The sequence below is a fragment of the Lissotriton helveticus genome, chromosome 6, assembly GCF_964261635.1.
Source record: "Lissotriton helveticus chromosome 6, aLisHel1.1, whole genome shotgun sequence".
Classification (NCBI taxonomy): domain Eukaryota; kingdom Metazoa; phylum Chordata; class Amphibia; order Caudata; family Salamandridae; genus Lissotriton; species Lissotriton helveticus.
In genome coordinates, this window is record NC_136067.1 from 517,086,321 (window position 1) to 517,109,616 (window position 23,296).

The following is a 23,296-nucleotide window of genomic DNA, read 5'->3' on the forward strand; positions in this document are numbered from 1 at the left end:
AACACAGGTTTGTCAGTGGGTAAGTCAACCTATGACTTCCTCAGGGCTGTTATCTACAGATTTCTCACTTAATGGCGGATATATTCCCCAATTTAAAGACGTAGTAGCAATGGTATGCTAAATTCCAGTATGAATTTGTGTACACCAAAATAAATCTTGCAACCCGTGTATGGGCCTGTATCTCTGTCTCTCCCTTCCTGACGATTGACTGCTAGAGAATGAACTTACGGTGGTGATGAAGTGGAGACTGAACTGAGATCTCCAGAACCAGAGTGCAGAAACAAATGATCACCACAAATTTTGAAGTTATACCCTGACTAAATCAGTATATCACTGTAATGATTACCAGTCAGCAAAAGTCTGTTATAGAACTGCAGGGACACATCATTCACTGGTAGGTATCTGAGTAACATTATTTTTATTGATTTGGACTTTTCTATAAGCAGCATTGCATCATATGTCAGTGCTTTTGTCAGATATTGGAAGACTCCTGAGCAATGTCATTGTGTAATTTTACTTATTCATTTAATGTGCTTGGCTCTTTATGGATACTTCAGAGCATGAGCTAAAATGGAAAATAAGTAAGACTACAAATACAGTCAGTTGGAACTCTATTAGACTTTGCTGCTCTTCGTTATACCTTCAGTCAAAAACGCATCTGAGCAGTTCTGTTTTGAGGAGCATCTTGAAAGGAACACCATTGGTTCTTCCATCAGATAAGGGTTGAGAGGGTTCCAGAGCTATGGTCTTGTGCACCATGTGAATGACCAGCATGCATAAGATATCACAAAGGTTGTTGCTGGAATAGGAGAGAAATGGTGAACTACATTTTCCCAAGCATGAAGTGTGGAACCAGGTGTTGCAGGGACCACAGTTCTTTATCAAGTAATTTTTGTGAACACAATGCTCAAAGTTTTAAAGTCATGGGCTTTTCCTGGCTGGCTTGATGTGAATATCCTGTAAGTCTGATTCTAGAGATTGTTGAATCTGTTTATAAGTATTTCTTTGGGGCGCTTGTAAAGACAAAGCCAATAGTAGTCATATGAGTCATCAACAGGCTTCTTGTATGGGCTACTTAGTGTTAAATCTGAAAAAGTAGGATGATCTCCGGAAGTATGGACAGTTCTACATTAACACCTAAAATAATGATATGTATTATAAATGAGATGACTGCATTCATAATGTCTCCCAGATTCTAGCTTTCTGTGTGGTGCCAGGCGGAGGTCGTACACTTGGGGTCAGTTAAAGGGGAAAGTATTGAGGTCCGACCTTCCCAGTACTAGGATCTCAGCTGTATCTCCATTTAGACAGGTTAAGTTAGTTAGCGGTTTGTACTTGGTGTTTGTATCGTTTGGATGGCAAGGCATAGTATTCACCACTCACCTGCAAAATGTAGCCTGACTCTTGTTGCTGCTGTTGATAAGAGAGTGTTGTCTTCACCAGACTGGAAACCTTTCCCTGAAAGATATCCTGGTAATCGAAGTTTACTCCCCTGTATCGGAGTCCCCTAGAGACAACAATACATATTACAATTAAGATGTGAGAAGTATCATAATAAAATATCTGTCAGGATTCTGTAAAGCCTTTTGTGTCTTGTTCTCCAAAAAAACTCATACTCAGAGCACCAGTAATGACCTTTCAGTTATGGTATATGCTTGACTAAACATCACACTTCAGTGTGAGTTACTTGTTCCAAAAATGCCTAGAATATGGAATCATCCTAATCTCCACGCCCATTAAAACCTAGAGAGGTATATGACAACTAACCATGTTCCGTTTGTGCTAGCAATAGAACCATTAGTGGGTAAACTGTGTCACAGTGTCACAACTATACCATGCATGCACTTAGATACACATCACGTGATCTGCTAATATCATTGTGTACAGGTGATATGACACTATATGTGCGCAACCCCCATATATGCCTTAGCCCAATCCTCAGGCAATTCATTTGATTCTGTTGTTTCTCAGGTATCACTATGAACAGGAATAGATCAGTTATCGTGCCTATCTCTTACAGCTAACAACCAAAGATTTACACCTGACTCAAACTGTGATATTTCCATAAATGCTCTATTCTTTTTTTAAATCTCAATCACACTAACCAAAGCATTTTTCCCCTATGGCGATTAGACTTGCTGGGCTTGCAAACAACCAAGACTCAGACAGGAAACATTATTGTTGCCATAAAACCAAGGAGGTTTTTTGCAGTGACAGACCTAGAAATATATTATCTTTGCACACAAACACATGTTGCTATTTCCTGTACCACCCCCAGCCTTAAATAGTAGAAACAGATAACACAAACCCCACTCCACTCCAAGCACTCATCTGCCAATGCACATGTAGGCACCAAGCTGAAATACTTACTTCTATTAGAAGCACAGGCATCGAAATAACTGGAAGGTAAAGTAGGGCTAGACTTAATTTATTTTCCTGAAATCCTGCTGATCAGAAACCCAGGTCTACCATTAACCGGATAAGTAAGGTAGCAGCACAAATGTTCAAACTGAACACAGTGAAATGGGGGGACCTGTACCTAGACAGTAACTTTAAACATAAAAGAACAACACAGGCCGCCCTGCATGTATGCCCCTTGACCTATTTCTTTACCACTGACTTAAAATCACATCAAAATCAATCACACCTTCTTGTTCCAAGGATCCTCCCACCTTCAAACTACTAGAACGTCTTATCACCGGCAAGTTAGCCAAACGCTTGATGATGTCACTTACTTTACAACTCTATCCAAATACAAACCCTTCCCACATGTCCAAGTCGAAAAGAACATGGAAAGTGAAGTTACAGACTTTGCTACCATAAAAAGATTTGAAATTCTGTTCTTCACAAACAGCAGCCCTGTCTGGGTTGTGAACGTGGATTGGGTGAAACCCATCTCACTAACATAGAAAACATGTGGCTTTATCTCTCCTATTAGCCAAAAGGCAAATGGCAAGGCACTAGGGAAGAGACAGATAATTGACATACACAATGTGACTGACAGACCGTACACATTGCAGAGAGCAATTGAAAATATATGCTGAACTACAACCTGAATCCTGCTTGTCCAAGAACATATTGGGAACATTTTCCCACCTATTGATTAAATGAGACCTTAAGCACAAAAGGAACTCGGTCTGACCACTAACTTCTTAAGCTGCCTCAGCACCACAGCAACACAAATCACTGCAAATGTCTGACATGTAAAAAGGAAAGAACCCCTTAACTTGATTAAGATTAAAGTAAGGTAAGCTGTAGCTGTATAATGGCTCTGCTTCATTTATTGTGCTGCTATCTGTGACGCATACTAGCACACGTTGTCACTATAACTGCACTGTTTAATATTTATGTGCAAATTCTAAATAAAGGTTGAAAAAAAGAAAAAGGAACCATCTTCCATCAACATGTATTTAGTTATCTACTTAAATTAAGATACTGGAGCTATCTTCAATCCAAATGTAGTAATAGCGTAATGACAATGAGAACAGTGCATGTTTAGAACTCTTTTGAAAATAACGGAGTGGCAGCAGTCTATGATCATGTTATAGGCCTCTTCCTTTGATCAGTGTAGTGCCATAAACTGTTCTCTCTCTCATTTTGATCTGTGAAGTTGCCTGAAGGAAGTAGAAGCTAAACTAAATGGACATGGGAAGGCAGAGGAGGTTCCCTACTCCTTCCATAGCTCACGCTGGCAAAAGAAAGACAGTGATACTGCAATTGCCCAGGAGTCTTCTTCTGCACTGACAAACTCCTCATTCTTCAATTCTCAGCATCCCACGGGCCGTATTATGAAAAGGGGTCGACATTTCGTATTTGCGCCCCGGTGCACCTTTAAACAGGTGTGCAGTATGCAATAAGGGAAAGTGCGCCCTATTCTGTTGAATGAACAGCCCTTAGAGCAACTGCGACCTCCTTCTGCCCTGGAGGCAGCACATTCAAGTGAAATACAGAATGGTTGCTTCAAAGCCATTCCGTATCTCACAGCGCAGGTGGCATCCACCTTGCACTTTTAAGAGGGAATTGGTATCCCTTTGCAGATGGGTGCAGGGTGTGGCTGCACAACCTGCAAGGAGATGTCTGGGGTGTCCATGGGATTCCCTTTCATTTCTCGAGGGCTGCCCGCAGGGGCGTGTGCACAGTGCACCACCTTTTTGTGGCACACCTTCAGTGCACAACCTGACATCTTCTTTGTCTGTGCACCCGCATCCATCCTATGGCACAGAGACAAAGTGATTCCTTCATTTTCATGGGACCACGCCCCCATGCAAATGAGGGAATACCCTCTTGAGATAGCCCTGGAGCTACATATTCAGTATTACAGAAGGGGGGCGCACAATCGTCTGCAGACTCCTCTGTAATACAAAAGGTCCCGCGGGGCACACAACGCAGGAGCACACGGCTGTTGCGCTCTTGGGGCATCTTCTGTAATATGGCCTCAGATGTACAGGATTTCATGGGTATGAGGAGAAGCAGAGTCTGTAGTTGCTTCTCCCTTACTCCCGAGTAGCAGTTATTGCATTCATAGCAAGTGTCCTTAATTGGCATTTTAAGCTATAAGAGGAGCCATGATGGTCTTATATGCCAGCAGTGGCTTATGCAACTTTTTTCCTATTGTTTAGGCAGGATACTCCAATATCCTTGCCGCCACCAAAATGTGCTATGCCACTCCATAAGTGTGTGTTCTCTCATAATTGGCCTTTGACTCTAGCTCAGGCCAATGCCATTAGGGTGAGATGTGTAATGGCCTGTGCAACCGGGTGTGATAGGCTGAGACTATTTTTAGGAGAATTTATGTCTCCACTGACAACAGAGCCACACCAGGTTATATTCTCTGGTGTATGCGTGTTTACTGAGCATTTCAACACTTCTCACTTATGCTTGGTCTCTCATTTTCACTCAAACTAGCCATTCCTTTTATCTCTTGCCAGGGCTGGCTTCTAGCTGAATGAAATACACAGGAGGGGATGGGCAAAATAATGCACATGCACCATTCAGAACACAGAAAATAGATTTTTTATTAGATCATCCTATAGCTGTGTTTACTATAAGCCCTAACCGGCAGCTATTAATGAGTCCTTGGCATATAATGGTTTGAAAAGTTCTAAGGTTGTACAAAGACATAAGGGTTTGTTCCCACAGGGCAATTCCCGTTTCACTTTAACACAACCTCTACAGCTCTATGTTCAGTTGTTTTTCACTCAAACCTAAAAACACTCTGCATGTATTTCATAGGTGTGTATCTGCTTTGTGGTTACCTTTTAAAATGGTTTCAGATTCTTTAATACAACTTGGAAGCTCACTGGTGTACTCAGCTAAACAGAAAAACAGCAGACTAGCTAACAAGCTTTACAGTCTTAATGTAACCAAGTTATTTGGGAATGATGAACTGCTTGCAAATTAAACATATTGAAAAGAAATACCATTCCACTCATACCATAGATTAAGGAATACAAGCATAAATCTACATGCTTGCAAATTTTCGAATGAAATAACCATTAGAGCTCATGCCTTTGTAAAAATATGTCAATGAACTACACTCTGCGTGTTTTGTGGTGTGTTGGTATTCATAAGAGGGCTACAGTGTGTATTCAGGTAAAAGGTTTACGTGACCTATCACTCAATTCCTTCTGTAACCAGTGCTCTGAGACATATGGATGGCATACCATACTGACAGGGTGAACATTTAATTTAGGTGTTTAGAGTTACAAAATATCACACAGCTATGTTGTCTAACATGCACAACATGTTATGGCTCATTTGCTCACTAAACATCCCTTAAGTATTAAGGCCCACCCAAGTGTGTGAGATGAGGTCATCCAGAATTAGGCTGTGTAATTGGATATGTTTTGTTGAGATTTTCAGTGACTGACTTAAAATTCCCTCCAAAAAGTCCAAAATTGGCTACTAAATTAAGAAAATTTTTGGGCACGGACGGCTCTTTGATAACTTCAGGAAATAATGGCAAAAGTTTTGTGTTGCTATTTGGGGCCAGTCTATTCAAACATTCATCCTTCATCAAAAGTCTATTTGAAACGGAGTGTGAGGATGTTTAACCACTATCATAGACGAAGGCTGGTTTCTATATTTGACTTAATTAAGCACAGTCAAGAAACGCATATGCTGCAGACCTTATTCTTTCTCAAAGCAAAAATCAAAACTGCTGACTAAAACCAAATATAAAATGACTCACTGAAACAAGACTGAGTCCTACATTGTGAGACCAATAGTATGTATTCTTTATTATACAATTTACCTTTTTTTTGCTTGTGTATACACCATGGACTTAGAATGATTAGTACAATATGACTTCATTAATGTAGGTTCTACTCTTAACAAGCATTTGTGCTCAACAAACCACTATCAACCCTCATAACCCAATAGAACAACTATTATTTCATCTATTCTAGAAAGGTTTCACATCAAATGGAGACAGCCATGCACAAGGGCTATATTGTTCCGGCAGCTCAAGGTGGTCATGTATACATATTTCAAAAATATTGATCACATACAATGAAAAAACAGAACACAAGACAAGGGTCCTCTGGGGTCAATCCATAGACACATTACCATTGGGAAAAACCACATACTGCATCGGACCAGTCAATGAAGATTTGGATATGCAGGAGCAGTTAAAGCAAGAATCTCAGGCAGAAGAAACATGTATTGCAAAGAGGCCAACACTGAGGAGTGTATTAGTGCGCAAGAGGTTTGCCAAAGTACTGGAGTGAATTTCTAGAGTTAGTGAAGTGATAGTTGCAGATCACAGAAGGACTGGACCATAAGTTCTGTCTTTACTATACCTCTGTAGACAGGACTGGACATTCTGGGGACTCGGGTGTCTTACAGGGTGTTGATGTTTTGCTGTTTGCCAACCATGGCTTACCATAATTGCGTGCTAAAGGTTGGCCTGTCTGCATGAAATAATTGTAAATCAAAGTATGAGGACAGCAGGTTATGGAAGGTGATTCACCCAAGCAGTGTACAGTATCAACATTTTAAATACAGCAAACTAAAAATAGATATAAGTACATACAAATAATTACAAGTATGACTGAACTAAAAAATATGATTATAAAATGCATGGTTGGAAAGTCATAATGTAAACTAAAAAAATGTAATGGAGTTGCAAGCATTTTTAACATTAAATACCTTTGAGCCTTGTTTCTTCATAAAAATGTAATATTTTCCTTGCCTACTAAACGTGTATTATTTAATTGCCTATCATTGCTTTGTGTGTAGGACATACCTTGGGAGTGCTTGTACCAGGAGTCTGTGATGTTCCAGGTTGCACGTTGGGACAGGACACTGAATTGGTTCGGTTTGGTGAAGCACCCCTTGATGACGGTCTTGACTTCCTCCCCCTCTGTCTGAAAGCCGCCATGCTCTGACTGCCTCCATCAGGCAACATGAACTTTTCCCGGAGTTCCATGTTCGTCCTTCCTTTAGCTGTCGCAAATACAAAACATACTTTAAAACCAAACCAACTACACCATACACCTTATAAATATAGACAAATTGTATGGTATGCCAACTTAAATACAGCATAACAGCAAGTTATGTGTATTTATTTGAAACCAAATTGTGTTCTTTATTTGTTTGTTTGATACACCAAGTGAATTGGAAACCGTCTGTCAGATAGCGAGAAGGAATAGAACACTACCAAATTTCCTTTGTTGACTTCAAAACACTAGCAATGGTATGTTAACCAATGAAATTTAGATGCAGAGCAGCTGCTATTACAAAAATAACAACTTTGAAGAGTAGAAACTATTAAAGAAACTAAAAAGTGCATCTGTACATAGGCTATTGTAGAGAGCCTTTACGGTAACAGCTGCACCTCTCAGCAACATGCAGTAATAAAACAGGATGGAAATGAGATCTCTGTTAATGGTGGCACCACACAAGTACACATCAAAACACTACAAACACAAATATACAAAAGTACCACACTCTGAAAGGAACAAGATGGGAAAGAGCAATGGTAATTGGTTTCAACTTGTGCATGAATCAACAAGCATGTGCCTTAACATTCAAGACTAAGGTGAAGAAAACAAAGCCATGCGAAGTAAAATAATCACCCAGCGGAAAAAAGATACATTCTGGAGCAGGAGAAAGCGAGGTAGTGAAAGCGAGAGACTGAGCAGGCCGGACAAAGAGAGACGTTTGCCAACCTATAAGAGGCTGAGTGGTAATCGAAGAATTGGATTCTGAACGTAACATTTTACTTCCATGATGATGAACTAGAAAAGAATGACAGAATAGCAGTCAGATTAAAGAGAAAGAAAAGGAATACCATAAGGAGAAGAAGGAAATAAAGCACAGCAAAATGTATTAGAGCATTGCTTGAAGTAAGGAGATAACAGGCTACAAGGTGTATGTAGTTAATTAAGCAGGTCCCCGCCTCTAATTATTTAATACAGCCCTAAATGATTGGAGACGATGTTGTATTTATGTTGCAGTACAAATATCATTATATAGCAAGATATAAATATAAATCAATGTAAATCTAAACATTTGTCGGAAAAAGGAAGTGTTTACTGCTTTCAGGCTTTGAATTAACGTTGAAAAATAATAGGTAGACTTTGCAGATTAAGGTAACAAAACTAAGAGGCCATGGAGTGGATCGAAGCAGTTTCACTGTTGCCACCAATAACTTCACTGCGGTACTTCTTGATCAATACTAGTGGCCTTATTTAGAGTTTGGCAGAAAGGATACTCCTTCACAAATATGGCTTATAACCTGTCTACCATATTATAAGTGCATTGACACCCATCAAATTATAATAAGAGGACAGGCTACCACACATTTCTGACAGAGTGCCTTGTCCGCCAGACTCTAAATAAGGCACCAGGTTTGCAAGGACAGCTGAATGGAAAAACAGTGGATTCAATGGCACCTTTCAAGCCTTACTTAAGTTGAATGTACATGTCACACTATTGAATCTCTAGGTCATAAAATTGTATCAACAAAATTGTCATGCTTCTGGCTATCACTAAGAATGAGTTAATGCTTCCATATTGCAACATTTCTCAAACATAAAGCACCTAACTAAAACCTACTGTGCAAATGTTCTATCCCAGCACTAACCCATACATCCATGATCATGTGGTGAAGAAGGGCACATTAGGTATATGTTTGCTAGTTTATGAAGATTATGACATTTAGGTGACATGGTAGTTCTGAAAGTGGAGAATAAGGTGCTTTCAATCACTGATGCATTGTAGGAGGTAAGGTCTTGCCAACACCACAATCTGATGAACTAACAAGTTAGTTACTTTTAGCCTCAGAAGTGACAAAAGGAGCCACATATATGTGGCACTTCTGCGTGCTGGCATAAGTTTCTTTCTTGACCTTGTCCACAAACTCGGACGCAGAGCCAACTGCTAGTAAGAGGTTTGGTGTGCACATGCCTAAATGGGGACGTTTTCATAATGGAAAAGAGACCATTCCCAGGAAGGAGAGAAAGCAATAAGGAATCTGCAGTTAGATAGTCTATTCACCAGTAACAGGATTACCAAAGGTAAGTAATTTGTCTTCTGATGGATACTTCTAACCTCAGATTCCTCAGCTTTTGAACAGATACCTAAGCAGTACCTCCCAAGATAGTGGCTCTATGGAATGGTTTGGATTAAAAAGTCTTGCAGGACTGTTTGGGCGAAATGCCCTTCCTGTCTACCTGACTGTCAACGCAGCAATGCTTCATTAATGTGTGCACTAATGTCCATGTTGCAGCTCACAGATATCGAGAAAAAGCACTCAGAGTGCCAATGCAGTGGCAGCAGACTTAGCCCTGGTGGAATGGGTCCACATTACTTCTGAAGGCTGGATACTTAGCATATCTTAAAGCAGAAAACTATCCACCTTGATGAAGTCCTTTTCTGCACTTTACTGCCTTGCCTTTCTTTAGACCAGAGAATCCCACAAAAAGCTGATTGTCCACCCGAAGTTCTTTAGTGTGAACAATGTAAAAAGCCCACGTTGGGGGCCAACCAATGAAGTGAAGTCTCTCCTCCTCATTCGAGTGGAGAGGCAGGGCAGAGAATGGTGGGAAGGTGATGGACTGCCCAACATGAAAAGGAGTCACGACTTTTGGCAAAAACGGCTGCCCTCGTTCTTAACACCAGTTTATCTGAAGACAAAGGTGGTGTTATATGGCTGACCAGAGAGAGCTTGGAGACCACTCATGTAGTGAGCAGAAGTTATTGCAACAAGGAATATATGACCTGATTCACAAAGGTAAGCTTACACTTTTGTGCAAGTTTATGATTTTTTGTACTTCATAAAGCAATTTTGCCACCAGTATCTTTACAACTGTGGAGTCTCCGCACTTATGACGCAGACTCAGCACATATAAAGATTGGCAGTCATAAAAATACCATTCATATAATTCCTTTGTGAATTGCAAAAAATTGTAAACGTACACAAAAGTATACGTTTACCTCTATGAATCAGGTTGATAGTCTTCAAAGTTTAGAGGTGAAGTGGACAGCTGTGCATCAGCTCAAAGGGAGGGCACATGAGATACGTGGGAACCAAATTCATATCCCAATGTGGCATTACAAAGAGTTTGGGGGAAAACATAGGTGCCAAACATTTTATAAACCTCATCACAACAGGTAATTTCAGTAAGGATAGCTGGTCTGGCAAACACAAAAAGGCTGAAGGGAAGCACAGCAAAGTAAAAATGCTCCTGTTGTACCAAGAACCACAAATAGCACCTGCGGGACTACAGGGAATTAAAATAGCCATACTGCAAGTCCAGAGTCATCATCCAGTAACTTAGGTCTAGTGCAGACAGAGCCTTGTTCAACATAAGCATCTTCAAAGTGTCCTTTTGCAAGAAGGCATTCAGAAAATGTAGATATTAAATTGGTTGAAGGCTTCTGACATTCTTTGGCACAAGGCAATAGTGGGAGTAACATCCAGTCCTTATTTCTGGGGCCAGATCACTCGCTATGGCTCCTTTGGGCAAAAGAGCCTACACTTCTTGAAGAATGATGGACTGCTGCACCTCTGAAAGCCACTCTGATTGGGGTGGAGATGCAGCAGGTTAGAAAGGTAGGTAAGGGATAGATAGCCATATTGAACAAGCTGAAGGACCATTTGTCGGATGTTACATTTTGCCACCTGTGGAGAAAATGTCTGATTCTCCACCTACAATTTATCTGTGTGCCACTAAGAGCAAACAACAGCAGCTTGCCATGGTGGATTGGGACATTTGTTGCCCAGGTGGAATGGACTTTTTCTGCTTGATACCCTTCTCTGACCCACACGGATTGGGGAGCCTGTAGTGGGGCAGGGACGTTGCAGGTACACTAAATCTCTGGAGTATTTCCAAAAGGGAAAAAACTACTGATGAAAGTGCCTAACAGGAGTAGAACGGGCCAAGGTAAGCACCATTGCCCAGCTCTCTTTAAAGCCAGGGCATTATCAGCCTTCTCGTTAAATAGGCGAGTCCTGTTAAAATGAATATCCATGAGTTATGCCAGCACATCTCCAGAGAAGCCTGCAGATCATATCCATGTGTGATGCCAAAGCACCAATGCAATGGGTGTATTCCATTACCATGTACTATATATTTAAGGGAAGGTTTAAATTGCCAATTAGGATTTAACCAATAATTTCAACATACTTAAATGGGTCAAGTACAGAGTTCTAAATCCAGCAAAACTGATAGGGCACAAATTAAGAGAAAATAAAGCAAAATATGGTAATTTCCTATAGACACTCTTAACATGATTTGGAGTTGTGCTCAGAACCTAAACACAAGAGGCATATCTTGTGCAGGCCAGTCACAGCAATTTGCTTGCAACAGCCCTGAGAATGCATGAACCGTGTAGTTTTAGAAGGGAACATGTTCCATTGCACTATGGCTTTTGAACAAAATGTGTTGAGAAAAAATGAGAAAAAAGGTTCACTGACAGAATATTGATGTAAAAAATATAGAAAGCAAAAATATCGACTCCCTATCCTTAAACAGGTAAGTATAAAAATATAGTTGTACAAAATATCGATTATACATATATATATATATATATATATTCACAGAAAAAACCATAGGTTATAGACCATATATAGTTAGGAATTAGCATTTACAAAACCTTGAAAATTCACTGAAAAAACCATAGGTTATAGACCATATATAGTTAGGAATTAGCATTTAGAAAACCTTATTTTACTCACACAAAACCATTGAAATTCCATATATAGTTAGTTGCACTAACTATATATCGCGCACCTGCAATCCACTGCTGATGATGTCACATATTACATCATTCATGACATGGTCAGTGACATCACTGATGACATCACTGATGACATCTCAAATGACATCACTGATGACATCACTGATGACATCTCATTTGACATTACTGATCACATCACTGATGACATCATTCATGTGATGATACAATGAACCTCTTCAGACTCTAATATAACCTTAGATACACTCAGTGTAAACAGACACTCACAGACTGTCACTCATCCATGGAGTTACTCACACACCTAGTCAGTCTTGCAAAGAATCAATCACACCTCGATTTCCTCAACTATATAGTTATACACACCTTACTTATTGGAACATATAATAACACATATTTACTCTGTTATACAATCCCTGATACAAGTTCACAATAATCCATACAGCCACTCACACATTCACTGGCTCTTATGCACAGTTATTTATATATGTCAACTATCACATGTACTGTGTTTTACATATGTACTTACTTTGACATGTAGCACTGAGATATCCATTCACTCACCAATACACTCATGCACACAGTCAACCGCCCATACAGATGTTTCCACATGCACTTTTGAACCCATACATCTAGTGAATCAACTGCTCACACATCTATGCACAGAGTCATACACCTCCCAGACACCCACACACACACTCAGTCTCCCATACAAATACTTGGGCAACTAATCAATAACCCATATAGTTAGTCATATAGCTAATGATCAACACATGCATCAGATTACAAAACAACAGACACAATGATGCACAATTTAAAACAGTTTAGTCACTAACCCATGCACTCAGTGAGACACATTTAATCACTCACTTATACAGTCAGTCATGCACCTACTAAATCCTTCATCCAGACACTTATACATCCACTCATTCTTCAATATGTAACACATATTTTAACTTTACAGAAGCATACAGTCACTGGATGTTGTCATCAGTGATGTCATCAGTGATGTCATTTGAGATGTCATCAGTGATGTCATCAGTGATGTCACTGACCATGTCATGAATGATGTAATATGTGACATCATCAGCAGTGGATTGCAGGTGCGCGATATATAGTTAGTGCAACTAACTATATATGGAATTTCAATGGTTTTGTGTGAGTAAAATAAGGTTTTCTAAATGCTAATTCCTAACTATATATGGTCTATAACCTATGGTTTTTTCAGTGAATTTTCAAGGTTTTGTAAATGCTAATTCCTAACTATATATGGTCTATAACCTATGGTTTTTTCTGTGAATTTCATTGGTTTTTTAACAGCTAATATCTGTAGCTGTAAAATGTATTCTTCTTTAAATCCAAAAATATATTTTATATGTTTATGAATAATTTTTTTTTTAAATATTTTTTTTTCTTCGTTCCCGCTTCGCGAATCGGGAAGCTTCCCGTTAGCTGACCTTGATGCCGCGAAATAGACCGCGAGCCGGTAAACGTTTCTTTACCGCAAGTGCCGCGTTAGAAAACAACATCGTGACGCCTCCCGTCCGCATGACGTTCCACGTTGTCGCGTGATACGTCATATGACGTGCTACGTTAGCGAACTGGTACGCGAAGCGAGTGCCAAAGCGCAGGTTTCTGGAAGCAAACCGGGAGGCCCTGCAAAGCGCTTAACGTAAACACAGCAAGTCATGTGACTTGGTAATAACACTTTTCATTGGTTCATTTCACTTTTGGTTTCCTAATGATGTAAGACTAGGTCATATAATCTAAAATGAACACTTTTGATTGGTTGAGAACTCTTGTTTTTCCCAAATGATGAAAATCCCTCCTTCTTTCCTCACTCTGACTTTCATCATTGTGAGAGAAAGACCCTTTGTGATCACTGAGCAATGGCTTCTTTAGTAGCTTCAGCTGGTGCTTCCCCACCACCTCCACCACATCCAAGGAAGAGTGGACCACCTGCTCAAGTTGTAATTCAACAAGAAGAAGAAGAAGAGGAACAGGAGGACGAGCACGAAGAGAGGCAGTTTTTGCCTGAGCAGCCCAAGACGTCTCACCGGAAAGAAAACTTCATTTGGCAATTTTTTAAAATTCCCAAAGGTCAGAAAAAAGTAAATGCAAGATACGTAACTTGCCTTATATGTCAAGATAGACTGTCCAGAGGGACCGACAAAAAATACAGTTTCGGAAACTACACAATGCATCGCCATATGACTAGGTGGCATCCTAACAACTACAGTGCTGCACAGTTTCGGAACGACCTAGATAATCTCCCTATTATGGCCAGAAGATCTGTTGTACCGGAAGTAACGGGACCAGAGGGCAGGGAGATGGTGCCAAATATACAAATGAGATTTGGTGAAGTAAAACACACCTGCGTATTTTGCGATGGATTCATTTCCTACGGAGAAAGAAGCATCACTCTGATCAACAGAGCTATTGACTATCATATGCAAGTTTGTCCGAAACGCCCAAAATAATAAATACTTCTTTTTTTTGTTTTGTTGCTCCTGTTGAGCCCTTTACAATGAATCGTTTTCATTGCCCCCTCCAAGAAAAACCCAAAAAAATATAAAACTGTTCCGAAAAATTCAAAAACAGTAAAAAAATGTTCAGAAAAAAAAAAAAAAAAGTTCTTTTCAGAACTACCTCCCCGTTATTAAAAAATTGGTACAATATTTGGAACTGTGCCAACCTCTATTTCTCTTAGTTCGCTTCCTAGTTCGCTCGCTGGTACGCGAACTGGAAGCGAACCAAAAACAGTAAGTATAAGGGAAGGAAACACACACTTATGTTAAAAGAAAGACAGCTATAGGGGAGTAAACTAGAGATACTATTACCCATAATCCACTACTGATGATGTCACATATTACATCATTCATGACATGCTCAGTGTCATCATCAGCAGAGGATTGCGGGTTTTTTGGCAACATGCCTTATCCACGGTTTAATAACGCTGCCTTTTGCTTTATATAAGTTTTCAAATTGTATGAAATATATACCAATAGGTCTTTATGAACCTTTAGGTAGTGCTTTTGTTCATGAGGTCTGGTCGCTTCCATACACATACAGATGTTTCAAAGATGATCAAGAAGTTTATCTGAATGGAGAGGAATGCACTGAGACGCCAGATCATTCACTAATGTGTAGGCACATACAGTTACACGATTCATGCAACAAACACCGACCAAATATGGCTTGCGTGTTGCAAGGCACGCCAGTTCCTGCTATCATCCCCACGTTCAAGTTGTTGGAAAATGGTAGTTATTTGATGCTCAATAATGAAGATTGTTCTGAGTTAATTAAAAGTATTCCTTTTATCGTAACAGTAAGTGAACGGGTTATTTGCTGCAGAAATGTTCTATTTCCTCCCACACATGAACATAGGGAGTTTTCAATCTGGCCACAAATACCAACCTTGGGACACGTTTCAACGGCATGACAAGAATAAGAGCTCTTTTGTCTCAGAGAGAGGTGGCCTTGAGTTCGGCCCGTGAAACTTTCGTACTTCACATAGCGAACACCCGTACACAGGTTTGCCTTTCAATTTCAGCAACATGTTTCCGACTATCTTTAACGCATCCTCCACAAAATCCCTGGCACACTTTTTTAAAGTTGTTACCAGTGGTCTCGTGACTTCATTTGAGAAAATCTTTGGAGTCATCCCTGCTCCCTTTCATTCCATTTTCTCCACTCTGGTTCGTGGATTGCATTTTTACTTGCATTACCAGCGGACGCTCTTGTGCTTTTTTACATTTTTAAATATGGATGTCCCTCCTATGCAACCTCCGACCCTGCAGCTGCTGACACTGTTCCGCAATCGCATGCTAGAATATTATGGCACAATGCCGTTGGCGATATTAAGCACGGCATATGGATTATCTTTTCGGTTCTCCTACTTCACCTGTGTCCAGCCTGTATTTCACTGCCTGACCTGTGATTTCGATTGGGCCATTGATTTGTGTCTCTGCGGACCGGTTTCTCCTGACGTCGACTTTAATCAGCTGATGACTCCTATCATTACTCACGAGTTGATTTGTCCTGGCGAAAGGATTATGGCTGTGGCATTGATGCATGGACTACTTGGTCCCTGGAATTTACTGGCGGCAGCACAGTCTTTCTTGGAACACAGCTTTCTTGAAAACCCACCGAGCTGTCCTCTGATGGTGATAGAGGATCCGGTGCTGGGAGAGCACGTATGTTCTTTTCCGCTTTTAAATTGGATGGCTGAACTGTTTTCGGATGAAGACGGTGACTTCCTATTGGAGGCTGTTGCAGCTTATTTTGCATACACAGTTATGTCATAGACCTTTTTCATGTTTGATATGCTGAGTACTAGCATTTCATTGACAATTCATTGACTTATTTGTCAAGTTTTTATTATTTACCTTGCCTATTGGCTTAAGACTCGATAAAGTACTTGGCTGTTTTATTTTTCTTTAGCATTGAATTTTCCTAGTTTTTAATGCTTTACCTTGCGGACCGTCCACATATAAACTTGCAATCTGCTCTCATGAGATGGCACTTCTATTATCTTATTCAGTTCGTTTCCGGATCATGAGGAGGTGTCATCTAGGTCCTGGATATCTTTACACCGTGTTAAGTTAGCATGGGCTCATTACCGGTTTAAACGCCATTTTTCCTTTTTTGCAACTTCTGCACACGACACTTAGTTGTTGCTTTAGCTTTCCACCTAGTAGTTCATCGTGGTTTACATGAGAATAATATGTTATTGGTCTACTATCTGCTTTACTTGTTAAACTATATCTGTACAGCGAGTGCTAAAGTTTCAAGAACAACACGATACAGAATTGTTATGAGGTCTGATCTCCACGACTTCATACTCATAACATAAGTGCAACTTCTGCCAATTCTGGGCATGAGGCGGGTTTTATATTGCTTTGCCGAACACACATACACAACAGTTGATGCGGTTCACATGAAGAGAGAGCTGGTGTATGCTGATGTGATTCCTTCAAATCTAAGACACTAAAGTATGGACACGCCCTAAACCAACACAAAGAGACCTTCTTAGCAAATAATATAATATGTGTATTAGGGAGGGTGAGATATAAGCAGCCGCGGGCCGTGGAGGGAGTTACGATGGGGCAGGGAGGCGGGGAGGGGGAGAAGCAGGGTGGAGCCCTCTCTACCTTGCCCCTCCCCGCCTCCCTGCCCCACCGTAACTCCCTCCACGGCCCGCGGCTGCTTATAAGTGTTGCTAACTCTTATTCATTTACAGCATGTTAACATACTGTCACCATTCGCTTTTTATGTACTAGTAACTATGCTGGTAATTTTGCTACTGATAATATGTGTACTTGTATTCTCCACCCTGCTTCTCCCCCTCCCCGCCTCCCTGCCTCACCGTAACTCCCTCCACGGCCCGCGGCTGCTTATAAGTGTTGCTAACTCTTATTCATTTACAGCATGTTAACATACTATCACCATTCACTTTTTATGTACTAGTAACTATGCTGGTAATTTTGCTACTGATAATATGTGTACTTTTATTATCTAAGGTACTACGCCTGAGAAGACGGCATTAGTAAATAAACATTTCAAATACACATGTGTTCTTCTTAACTCCATGTTCTGGTTTCTAAGAAATATATAACGACCGACTGTTCATGAGTTCCACGTATCCTGAGGTACTATAAGTTCATATTCTGGATTGTCTAAACATTGAGAGTTTGTTATATCCAATGTGACACTGTACCTAGCTTGCTAAATAGTTTTTGATTACTAACGTGAGTTTTGGGACACCCTAATTCGCCGAGGTTCCAATCCTCTGTCCACAGTTCTGTGTGAGAACAGAAACCCTGCGACAGGGGCACCCCCGACCCTTGCTGGAGCTTCATCACACTTGCGATACAACTCCAGCAATGCGCCACCTTTACGGCACACATACATCACGCATCTGTGCTGTTTTTGCCCCATGATGCGCCGCATTGTAAATGCAGCACACCATAGGTGACGGAACAGCGGCACAGAATGACTAACACATCCCTGGTGATGCGCCAGTCATCATAAATCTATCCCTATGCTTCTTATCTTGTTAGAGATGAACCGCCATATGTATCATCAAAGTTATTTGCATTTCCTAAATAGCGAACTTTAAGGAATAAATAGCGATTCTTTACCATTCCTAGTTTGCGATGAGCTATTTGCTAATTAGCCGAATGTAGCCCAATGAAGCCCAATGTAGCCCAATGTAGCCCAAAGATGGCCGCCAGACACACAAAAAAACAAATGTAGCCCAAATATCAGCCAGATGTAGCCCAACTATAGCCCAGTGACAGAATGACCAATCAGCTTCGCAAACCTCCGTTACGCGAAGCGGAGCGCTGTTACAGATATATATCTTTTTTTGAACGTTAATTTCTCAAAATCCACTGGAGCACATATATTGAGACCTAGCAAAGGCACATCGGGCTACCAGTCCCTAATATTTTGCCAAGTTTCGTGCAAATCCATTCAGCCGTTCAATTATTATTTTTATTATTTTTTTTTGCCCCGCGGGGCCCTTTTAAAACCTCCACATCAAACCTAGGGGGTCAGCGAGGATCTACTATGCCCCCTTATAGTTATTTCCCCCTTTGTTTTGACCTCCTCTTGTCTCTCGATCCTACCGAGAGACAAGATGGCGGCCGCTACGGACTGTTTGGAATGTTGACAGACGCCGGAGAACCAATCAGCTTCGCTTCACAAAGCTCCGTTGCGCGAAAAGTCCGCGAACCAGAGCGCTAACCGGTCCGCTGTTACAGATATATATCTTTTTTTAAACGTTAATTTCTCAAAATCCACTGGAGCACATATATTGAGACCTACAAAAGGCACATCGGGCTACCAGTCCCTACAATTTTGCCAAGTTTCGTGCAAATCCATTCAGCCGTTCGGGCTAAAAGTGAGGCCAACCGCCCTATGGAAAACTCAATGTTAAAAACACGTTTTGGGACCCCCCTTTTTTCTCGGCCCCCACTGGACGAACCCCCCCCCCAAATTTTCAAGGGCTGCTCAGAAACAAAATGTGCCATTTTCCTGAAAATTTCAGCCAATTCCGTCCACAAACGCCAAAGTTATTAGACATAGAATTTTCAAAAAACCCATAGAGAAAAAATCCTAACTATATATACCTACTGGCGACCGCCAGTAGGTAATATATATATATATATAATAACATTCATATAAAGAAATAAAGAAGACTTAATATACATTTTAACAAATATAGCAAATACACTTAATTAGAAAAAGTTAGACACACATACAAAATGATTATTATATATATATTTACTCTAAACAATTAGTAAACTACTAATTGTAATTTATTTTATCATTTTAAAATTAAATATATTTATATATTTGTACCAATGACATAAAATCTAATTTAAAAAAACATTCTATTATAAATTAAAACATTAAACTATTTACAAATCTTTTAAAGTTAAATTTACTACTCCAGTCAGTGCAACAGTAGGGAAAATGTTGGATTGCAGAGGGTTAACAATTAATATTCTCAGACCAGTCAGTTCAAAATTAAAAACAAACAAAATATTAGCAATAAAAATACTTAAAAACAAAATAAATAAATAAACATATACATATGTTAAAAATTAAAATACAAATATATTTAATATTAAAAAATTATACTAAATAAAATAAAATAAATAAATTTCAAACAAATAAATATTTTAATTAGAAATTATTTAGAAAAAAAACCATTACATAAATTTACTTTTTTAATTCCTACCCTATAACAGCACATAATTCACAACCCACATCTAAATTTAAAAAAACCGACTTCCATAACTAACATAATTAATTACCTATTAAAGAAATATTATTAATTGAAAAACAAATTAAAACTCATAAAAAATGTATTTACTCCCTACCCTTTACCCCTATAAAAGGAAAACCCACACACAAAAAATATAAACAAATAACCTAATTAAATATCAATTCATGAATTATTAATGATCCACTAATTATTAATTGCTTAAGCATGAACTACTTCCCAGCCTTGACCCCTATAAACTCCACAACCCACACCTAAAATTAGACAATTTCCATATTTAATTAAAATTAATTAACAACAAATTATTTATTATTATTGACTAAACATACATTTCTTCCCTCCCTTTAACCCTATAAACCACACTACCTGCACTTAAAATGTATTACACAATTTCCATAATTAATTTTCAATCAATTACTTGATATAAATGAACAACTAATTATTAATTAATCAAAAATACATTACTTCCCACCTTCTACCTCTATAAACCCAACTCACACCTAAAGCAATCACACAATTACCAGAATGAATTACGAATTAATTAATTATTATTAATCAACAACTAATTCATGATTAATTACAAATAAATTACTTCCCACAATTAACACCATCAAATCTCAATTAAATAAAAAATAATAAATAAAAAATAATAATGAAATGTATTATATTTAAATTACTTCCCACCCTATTCCCCAATAAACCCAAAGCCGGCTACGGAACTAAAAACTGCAAAACTTAATTAAATAAAATTGATAAATACTAAAAATGTGAGACATATATTAAGAAACATAAACAATACTTATACAAAAAAACATACATCACGTTCACATAAAATATAAACTAAAATACAAAACACTATTTAAAAAATCTATTTTTTAAACAACTATATTTTTGCAAACGAGATTAATGACTTTTGTTTTTTTAAACAATATTTCTTACCTTAAATTCGATATTCTTGATAATGAAATTCTTGCTGTCTATATTTCTGTGGCACAATATTTCCAACTCAATATTTGTGTAAGTCCACATTTCCAACTTGATATTCTGTCTTAATACCTAGAAAAACGTAGGAGCTAGCTCGAAATCCCCCACACAGCAGCCACCCAGGAAGAGGTTTCCATGCTACAGAAGGCTAGATCTGTCTATCCACCAAGTAAAGATCTGTCTTTCCACCAAGTAAGAAGATACCACGACTAACTGGAGCACCAATACCTGAGGTTCCACACCCCTTGCAGCAACCAAAGCCTGTTTTGAGTCCAATCCGGACTCCAACGACTCCAAGGCCGAGCAGCCAGTGAGGAACATCAGCATCGCAGAGACCCACTTCAAGAGTGGCCCAGGTGTCCTGTTTTTGTCCCCATAACCGGCAAGATGGACAACTGTGACAACCATGAGTGCCCATAACGCACAAGCCTAGCCGACCTACCCCACTTTGCACCCAAGCGCCCCAGCCCAGGTTCCCGAGGACCGACTGTGCTTCTTTGTACTCAGGGCCCTCACAAACTAAGACCCTTGTTGACAGATCCAGAATTTGTCCCCAAGTGCCCTACTGCAGCCTCTTTCTAGGTGGCCCCCACTCTCTCCTTTGGTGTACAGTGCAAAGCTACCTACCAGACCAGCACCTGGATGTTTCAGGGCACTTAAAGACTGCTGGTGGTTCTTTGAAACTTGACCCCTACCACCTTAAGTCCTGAAGGGGACCACCGGAAACCTATTGCAAGTAAATGTATGTATAATATACCTTTTTTCCCATAGGCAAGCATTTAAGTGAACATTTTGCTTACAAGTACAAATCAGTACCTCGAAAACTACTTACTTGATTTCGAATTTCTTGGTTTTGAAATTTATATAAAATTACGAGTTAATTTCCTAAATTGGTCTCGAATTTATTTTTTTGTGTGTCTCATTTATTGTCTCTGTGAATACAACAAATGCTTACCCTCTGATAAGCATAAACCCCTCACCCACACCACCACAAAATAGATCATTTAGGATTATTACCTGTGCCTCTGTAAACCAATAAGGGGCACCTGGACTCTCTGCACAGTGTACCTCGTTTTGGTACACTATATGGAGAGCCAGTTTCTTTCTTACAGGGCCTTAACCCCTTCACTGCAGCGGCTATTCCGCCGCAGTGCTAAGGGGGCGGGGCGGCCGTGCGGCAGCCGCATGCTGGTGACGGAACCGCTCCATCACCAAACGCGGTTGAGCTGTGCTCATGACGGAGCGGTTCTGTCACGGCCCCGCCCGCTCAATGGAACGTCCAGCGCAGGCGCGGAATTCGCGCCGCACAGGCGCGCCGAGCGGACCGTGACGGAACCGCTCCGTCATCAGCACAGCGCGACCGCAGCTGATGACGGAGTGGTTCCGTCACCAGCAGGGGAGGGGTTAAATACACTCCAAACAAGGGTACTACTACTGTTCTGGCTACCCTTTGATGCTGGAGTATTAAGCAATGTCGAGCTGTTACTTGGGAGAAACTAAAAGAGAATGTATTATCAAGTTCTGTAATCACAGAGCCGGGTCCATCAGTAGACAGGAAGTCCTTGTGCCCTTCCTGATATGTACTCTCTTAAGCAGGGATTACCATGACTATTATGTTCAGTTCTGTTCAAAGAAAGGTGAAGCTTCAGGAGAATGTAGAGCCTGCAAAATGGTTCTATCTATGCGAACCTGTAGGTCAGTTGGTATATTCTGTTGTACATTGAAATAAGCAAGGGAGGCACTTTATGTGTACCTCTGTTGCTAGGCAACCACCAATTTATGAGTAATCAGCACCAAGAGTCAGGCGGAATCATGTTTGAATGTGTCATCAGGATCTCACTCCCTGTCAGCAGTGGAAGAGATGGAGGAAACCTGAACATAGTGCTCACTGCAGTGGTGCAGTTCTGAAAGCACTGATGCAAATATATGCCTCCCTCTAGCACCGGAAGTGAGGAATACCTCATCCACTCCTAACTAATTACCTAAAATTATTAATAAATGTCTACCTCATTCTTTCTATGGAGACTTACCCGTCAGGACCTTAAATCAGGAAAATCTTCAGATGCGCAAATGGGGATGGAAGGTTCTTACTACACACTGGGATAAGTAGTTATGTAAATTAAAAAACACATAAATAAAAGAGAAAATGGGCAGTGGACTGTCTTGGGGAGCAGGACATTCAAATGCTAAGAACTGGGCTGAGGATGGCAGCTGACGAAATAATGGCTAAATATGACTTTATTGTCATTGTGATTATAATGCAATCAAATATTCTGCATGTAAAATAAAGGGGCTCATTAGGATTAGGATGGCAGA

The 23,296-nt window shown here is 39.9% G+C and overlaps 1 protein-coding gene across 2 annotated transcripts in view; it reads right to left on the bottom strand.

Moving 5' to 3' along the window:
• The window catches only part of DST (dystonin), a 1,569,532-nt gene that overhangs the window by 15,400 nt on the left and 1,530,836 nt on the right, over positions 1 to 23,296 (bottom strand). The window contains exons 97-100 of one of the 2 annotated variants that reach the window (XM_078647975.1): positions 8,172 to 8,240; positions 7,247 to 7,446; positions 6,801 to 6,911; positions 1,384 to 1,507 (exon numbers count right to left, since the gene is read on the bottom strand). In XM_078647975.1, the coding sequence (XP_078504101.1) occupies positions 1,384 to 1,507; positions 6,801 to 6,911; positions 7,247 to 7,446; positions 8,172 to 8,240 (504 nt within the window). The remainder of the gene's footprint in view (positions 1 to 1,383; positions 1,508 to 6,800; positions 6,912 to 7,246; positions 7,447 to 8,171; positions 8,241 to 23,296) is intronic. The other variant, XM_078647976.1, reaches the window with a different exon arrangement.